We start from the raw sequence: 6,599 nt of genomic DNA on the forward strand, positions 1-6,599 counted from the left end.
CATCTCCAATAATCTGACTGTTTGTGAGTACAGTAAAATTGTTGAATTCGTAGTATGGAGCATGATTGTGAAGGTAATGCATGGGATCAGAAAACATACATATCATGTTCATGTATACATATAAAAATTGTCAGTCAAATTTTCAAAGTACTACATCAAATTTTTTTAACAAATTAATGATCACATGAAATTTTCAATCCTAGTTTCAGAATTCAATCTTCAAGAGGTTAGCCTGGTATAAATTAACTAGAACTTTTGAAATTTTTTATTTTGGCATGCATGAGATCAAATGGCCGCGGTTTATTGAAAGAATTATAAAAATAATATTCATAAATTGACGTATCATGATATTGTTATTTCATCAAATCCATTTTATAATTATAAAAAAATTGATAAATATCTATCGTAAAAACATCAAGCAACGTGCTGTTGTTAAATTATATATATTCTTTTTATGGCTGTATTTATAGGCCTAGTAGATACATAAATTACTTGTACGTATCTTCTGCAGAATCCAAAGTTACCACTACCAATGAAGCAGCTTGGAACCGTCGATTTTTTCCAACTAATTATGACGTTTGCTGCAATTTTCTCAAGCTTGCAAACAGGATAGTGTTGATCGTTCTTGGAGGAGGTGTGTGATGATCTGTAGAACTAACTACTTCTATTGGAATGTTCACAAAGATTTTATCCTGTTTTTACCTGTTTTTTTTGTTGTCCTTCTGATCATATCTAATTACGTACCTAATATTATACTTTTATATAATAGTATTATTATTATTTTAAATTCTTATTTATATTATTTTCTGTGTTACATTATTAAGGATTTCCCATTATAAGGAAGATATACGAGGAGAAACAGCAGCACACACTGTCTATTCAGATCATGAACCATCTTCTACAGGGTGTTAACATGTCCGAATTTTATCACGCTGGGAAGAAGCCCTCAAAACAGTCAGATATAGCGCCCAAAGATACAGTGCCGGCCAGATCAAAAGACGATTTACAGGAAACAGACCCATTAGATGCGTTTGATAATATTCATGATCCTTCTGAAGCTGAGAACAGAGAAGGTACGTATAACAATCCACGATCACTCATAGTTCTTTCTGATATGCGTACAAACTAATTAAGTTCCCAATTATAACTGCTATGAGTTCATTTGAATCTTGTGCTTTCGGTAAATTAATTAACTTAATTTCCTTCTAAAAACTAAGAATTAGGCGAGGGAGGAAGAAAACATGAAGCTAGCGGACAGCAAACCAATTCTAGTGGAGGGATTAGTAAAGAGTCCGTTGCGGATGGTAAGTACCTAGCTAATTCCAATTCCAAACTAAGTCGACCGCCCTGTTTGGTTACTAAGATAAGATAAGATGAGAAATTTGTAAATAGTAGTAAAATAATTTGTGAATAGTACTAAATTATTTTGAGTTAAGATGTTTTATGGAGTTTTGGGAAATGAGAGAAAAAAGTTAGAATAAATGTATTATAAAATTCAAATATTGCTAGAATATGATTTTTTTAATATAATTTTTGTTTTGAGATTTAAAAAGTTGAATTATTTTTTGTGTTTTGTTTGAAAGTTTGGCAAAGTTATAATGATTAAATGAAAAACTTAAAAATTTAAAATAAAAGTATTTGTGTTTGAATGGTGTATGTTTAGATCTTGAGATGTTATATGAGATGAAATAAGTTGAGACTATTTGTGAAACCAAACGGGACCTCAAGTCTCTTGATCGATCTAAGATTATTTAACTAAACTTTAACTTTAATATATATAGCAGGGAAGAAAATAATGGCGAAAAGTGAACCGGACTGCAATATTGTTAATTTGAAAAAGTTGTAATTATTAGTTTGAAAGTATTTGTGTTTGAATGATATTTGAGAAGTAAATGAGATTAGATAAGATGGGATGGAATGAGAGGGAAATTGTTTCCAAACGTAAACGTTGTTGTATGTTATTCATGTTATATATAGTACTAAACTTTCGCGTTAATATATAGCAGGGAAGAAAATAACGACGAAAAATGAACCCGAGACTGCAATATTAATCACTGCCAGAAATGGTGTTGCCGAAATTGTGGAGAAAATTCTGGAATTGGTTCCGGTTGCCATACACGATGTGAATGCAGAAAACAAGAATGCATTGCTGTTGGCAGTAGAGAACAGGCAACCCCATATATATAAACTCTTGTTGGAAAGAAATACCCTGAATAAAGACAGCGTGTTTCTTGTAGTGGATAACGAAGGTAATGGTGTCTTTCATCTTGCGGCTAAGCTTGCAGCCCAAAAGCCGAATTATTTTTTGTGTTTTGTTTGAAAGTTTGGCAAAGTTATAATGATTAAATGAAAAACTTAAAAATTTAAAATAAAAGTATTTGTGTTTGAATGGTGCATGTTTAGATCTTGAGATGTTATATGAGATGAAATAAGTTGAGACTATTTGTGAAACCAAACGGGACCTCAAGTCTCTTGATCGATCTAAGATTATTTAACTAAACTTTAACTTTAATATATATAGCAGGGAAGAAAATAATGGCGAAAAGTGAACCGGACTGCAATATTGTTAATTTGAAAAAGTTGTAATTATTAGTTTGAAAGTATTTGTGTTTGAATGATATTTGAGAAGTAAATGAGATTAGATAAGATGGGATGAAATGAGAGGGAAATTGTTTCCAAACGTAAACGTTGTTGTATGTTATTCATGTTATATATAGTACTAAACTTTCGCGTTAATATATAGCAGGGAAGAAAATAACGACGAAAAATGAACCCGAGACTGCAATATTAATCGCTGCCAGAAATGGTGTTGCCGAAATTGTGGAGAAAATTCTGGAATTGGTTCCGGTTGCCATACACGATGTGAATGCAGAAAACAAGAATGCAGTGCTGTTGGCAGTAGAGAACAGGCAACCCCATGTATATAAACTCTTGCTGCAAAGAAATATCCTGAATAGAGACAGCGTGTTTCGTGTAGTGGATAAGGAAGGGAATAGTGCCTTTCATCTCGCGGCTAAGCTTGCAGCCTTTAAGCCTTGGCTAATTCCTGGGGAAGCCTTGCAAATGCAATGGGAGATGAAGTGGTATGAGGTACACGTACTCACACATACACATATATAAGAATTATATATATACACGCACACAACTTATAAATTGGTAATAATTTTTTGTCAGGTATATGTTGATCTCGAATATATTCAATGAGAAATCATATTCTTTATTCTATTAACTATTATTACTTCATGTTACGTCGTAAGATAAGAAAAGGATGAAGAATAATATTTTTTTAGAAATGTTATAACCATAAGTTGATATGATTTCATGTGATATATTAGATTTATATTACAATAAAAATAGTTATACAACCAGATATATTACATTAAGTTACACTAATTTATAAATTTATTTTTATATAATATTTTTGTGGTTAAAATATTTCTCACATTTTTTATTCTCGACTATGAGATCACTTAAAGGCCAGTTATATACGTTTATAGACACAGAGAACATACTAATTAATGCTTGGCTTCATGCATGCAGTTTGTGACCTCGTCCATTCCCCCTAACTTCGTCCCGCGATACAACAAAGAGCGCGAGACCCCAGAGGAAGTGTTCATCAAAACTCACCGTACCCTCCTCAATAAAGGTAGTGAGTGGTTAACCAAAACCTCCCAATCCTACTCCGTCGTCGCAGCACTCATAGCCACCGTGGCCTTCGCCACCTCCACCACAGTGCCTGGGGGCCTCAAGCAGGATACCGGCATTCCAACGCTGGAAAACAAACCCGCGTTCCAGCTCTTTGCCATCTCATCACTTGTTGCGCTCTGCTTCTCGGTCACGGCCTTGGTCATGTTCCTTTCCATCTTAACATCAAGAAATCAAGAGAGAGATTTCGGAAAGGACTTGCCTAGGAAGCTTTTGATAGGTCTAACGTCGCTGTTTTTTTCCATAGCTGCGGTGTTGATTTCGTTCTGCTCGGGACATTTCTTTGTGGTACAAAATAACGTCAAGTATGTAGCATTTGCAGTGTATGCAGCAACATGCCTGCCAATAACTTTTTTCGCTGCAGTGCAATTTCCGCTATATTTTGATCTTATTCATGCTACCTTTACGAAGGTGCCACGACGAAGCTATAAGGCAACTCTCTGATGTCCTTTTTCCCATTTGTTTCCTTTTCCTTTCTCTTTTCTCTTTTTCCATTTTATCAAATAAAGTTGATCGATCATGATCTCTCTATGTGCATATGTGTGATTTGTTTTTGACAAAAGAATAGAAAAAGAATCGTTTGTCATATCTTGTATGAAATTAATGTTGGGCTAGACTTCTCTGTAAATATTGGTTGTTCTATCTCGCAAAAATCGCCCGTTTATGGTCGCTTAGTATCATTGATAAAGATCAATGGGTTTTTGCGTTTATATTGTACCTCTTGCTCTGAAAAACTACCAGCATATATAAATATACCTTTAGCTAGTGCATGCCATTGCAACTGCTAACTTGTTTCTTCTTAAAAAAGAAGGAAAGTTCAAGTTGAGTGAATTAACAATATAATATAAATAATTAAATCTATTTCTTTTTAACTGTCAGCTTAAATTTTTTGAAGAAGTTGTAATTTCACGTAATATCAAAACAGAGATATGGATGAATTCGAATCCTAACTCTACAATCTATCCATATTTAATTAAAGGTGCGTTTGGTTACCAAACTTATCTCAACTCATCTTAACTCATCATTCTAACTTTTTCAAATCCCAATATAAAATATAATAAACAATTCAACTTTTTCAAATTTTAAAATAATAATAATATTAAGAAATAATATTTTAACAATATTTTATCATCACAACTCAACTCACTTCAACATCCAAACACACCCTAAATATTCAACGTGTTGGAGGGCCTACTCATTTAAGGAGAATCTAGCCTACAGTACGTGAGATCAGTGAGTGTTAATAAGAATATAAACTTTTAGAATATAAACATTCATAAGAAGCTTATGATCAAGAGAATAATAAACATAACAAAGTTACTGGGCGCCATGTTTAAAGAGAATTATACCCTAACAATCGAAACAGTACCTATGCATGCCAGGTTCCGTTACACGAATAATTTGATAACCATGAGTGATAATGCCATGGATCCAAAAACGTACGGCTACCACGGGTATATTATATTACTGGATGCTCTCATGGTAAGCTAGTAATTTCTTTAAATAATAATAAAAATTCGAATGGAGAAAAATTGCTTCATTTTATTATAACTTTCAGATTAATATTGTGATTTAACCTCTTATTAATTATAATAAAATAATGAAGGACCTATATAATATATATAACTCGTCATTTTACTTCTTATTTAATATCCAATTATATATAAGCCAATAGCCAACAGCCTGTGGCTTAACGGCACAAGACCCACGTACATCTCTAAAATAAAGATCATGGGTTTAATAATAAGGGATTTTGTTTGGAACAGGATAGCAGAGTGCCAGAGTAGCATTGCATGTTTTTTGCTAGATTCTCGGAAATCCAGTGAAAACTAGGGAAAAATAATTAGAAGCAATTTTAGAAGGATCTGTACATATAGACCTATTTGGTTCTACGTAAAACAGATTCTAGACAAAAAGCTTTTCGATATAATCGGTTTTTGAAGCAGGAAAATATTGGGTGGAGGTAATGGGTCGGCTTAGCATATGGATCATAGGGTGTACTAAAAGCAGTAGAAAATGAAGCAGGTTTAATAGTAGGGATACTACCAAAAGTAGTAAACCTATTAGCAATATCAAGGGGAGTAGCAAAGGGGTATTCAAGCAGGGTTAATTATTTAACATCAGAAAAATCTTCAATGCTTTTGAGATCAACAGCAGTTTGAGGAAAATCTCTAGCGACATTATCAATGACGTCCTGTGTGTGGGGATATCTGTCACACCATTTGATGAACCAATAACGGACTAATATATCTCTGTTCCGTTCATATATAACTCCATTTTAAGATCCAATATTGAATCTTGTATTTCTTGTAAAAATAGAGGAAGTAAAGGAATTTTTTATTATAACGATTCATTTTGAAAGCAGTGGAAAAACACTTAATGGTCTTTTGAAGGTTATTAGGAAATACTTCAGGAATATTGTAACGCCCCAATAGAAGGCCCAAACCACATGACTTATATTCTAAAAGGACTAGTCAATGATACAATTGGAGCCCCATTAGAACCTTATAAAGAGCAAGAACTTCTCTTTCCCAAGCAATGTGGGATCCCATACACCACCTACTCTTATCCATATCATATGGGATATCATAATATACCCCCCTTAAATTCCCGACGCCCTCGTCGTGTCTGTCCATTGTAGGTGGCACGGCTCAAGTCCCACATTTCTGGTTGGGATAAGCTCTGATACCATTTGTAACACCCCAATGGAAGGCCTAAACCACATGGCTTATACTCCAAAAGGACTAGTCAATGATATAATTAGAGCCTCATTAGAACCTTATAAAGAGAAAGAACTTCTCTTTCCCAAGCAATGTGGGATCCCATACACCACCTACTTTTATCCATATCATATGAGGTATTACAAATATGGCCAAATTGGTTCCACCATCTCA

General features: G+C 33.8%; 1 protein-coding gene across 1 annotated transcript; it reads left to right on the forward strand.

Annotated features, from left to right (window-relative positions):
* The first annotated feature begins 1,907 nt into the window (after positions 1–1,907).
* Positions 1,908–4,149, forward strand: LOC121262179 (ankyrin repeat-containing protein ITN1-like). Its single transcript, XM_041164581.1, has 4 exons — positions 1,908–1,941; positions 2,007–2,249; positions 2,747–3,090; positions 3,541–4,149. Exons 1-4 carry the CDS (start codon positions 1,908–1,910, stop codon positions 4,147–4,149), a joined length of 1,230 nt encoding a protein of 409 aa, XP_041020515.1.
* The last annotated feature ends 2,450 nt before the right edge of the window (positions 4,150–6,599 follow it).

Source organism: Juglans microcarpa x Juglans regia, chromosome 4S (assembly GCF_004785595.1).
Source record: "Juglans microcarpa x Juglans regia isolate MS1-56 chromosome 4S, Jm3101_v1.0, whole genome shotgun sequence".
NCBI classification, from domain to species: Eukaryota; Viridiplantae; Streptophyta; class Magnoliopsida; order Fagales; family Juglandaceae; genus Juglans; species Juglans microcarpa x Juglans regia.

Bases quoted from the DNA above. Each gene is read 5' to 3' on its own strand.
- LOC121262179 (XM_041164581.1), top strand. From the start codon at position 1,908: ATGGGATGGAATGAGAGGGAAATTGTTTCCAAAC. The intron at 1,942-2,006 runs GTAAACGTTGTT...AATATATAGCAG, and splicing joins GAGGGAAATTGTTTCCAAAC to GGAAGAAAATAACGACGAAA. The intron at 3,091-3,540 runs GTACACGTACTC...TCATGCATGCAG, and splicing joins GGGAGATGAAGTGGTATGAG to TTTGTGACCTCGTCCATTCC.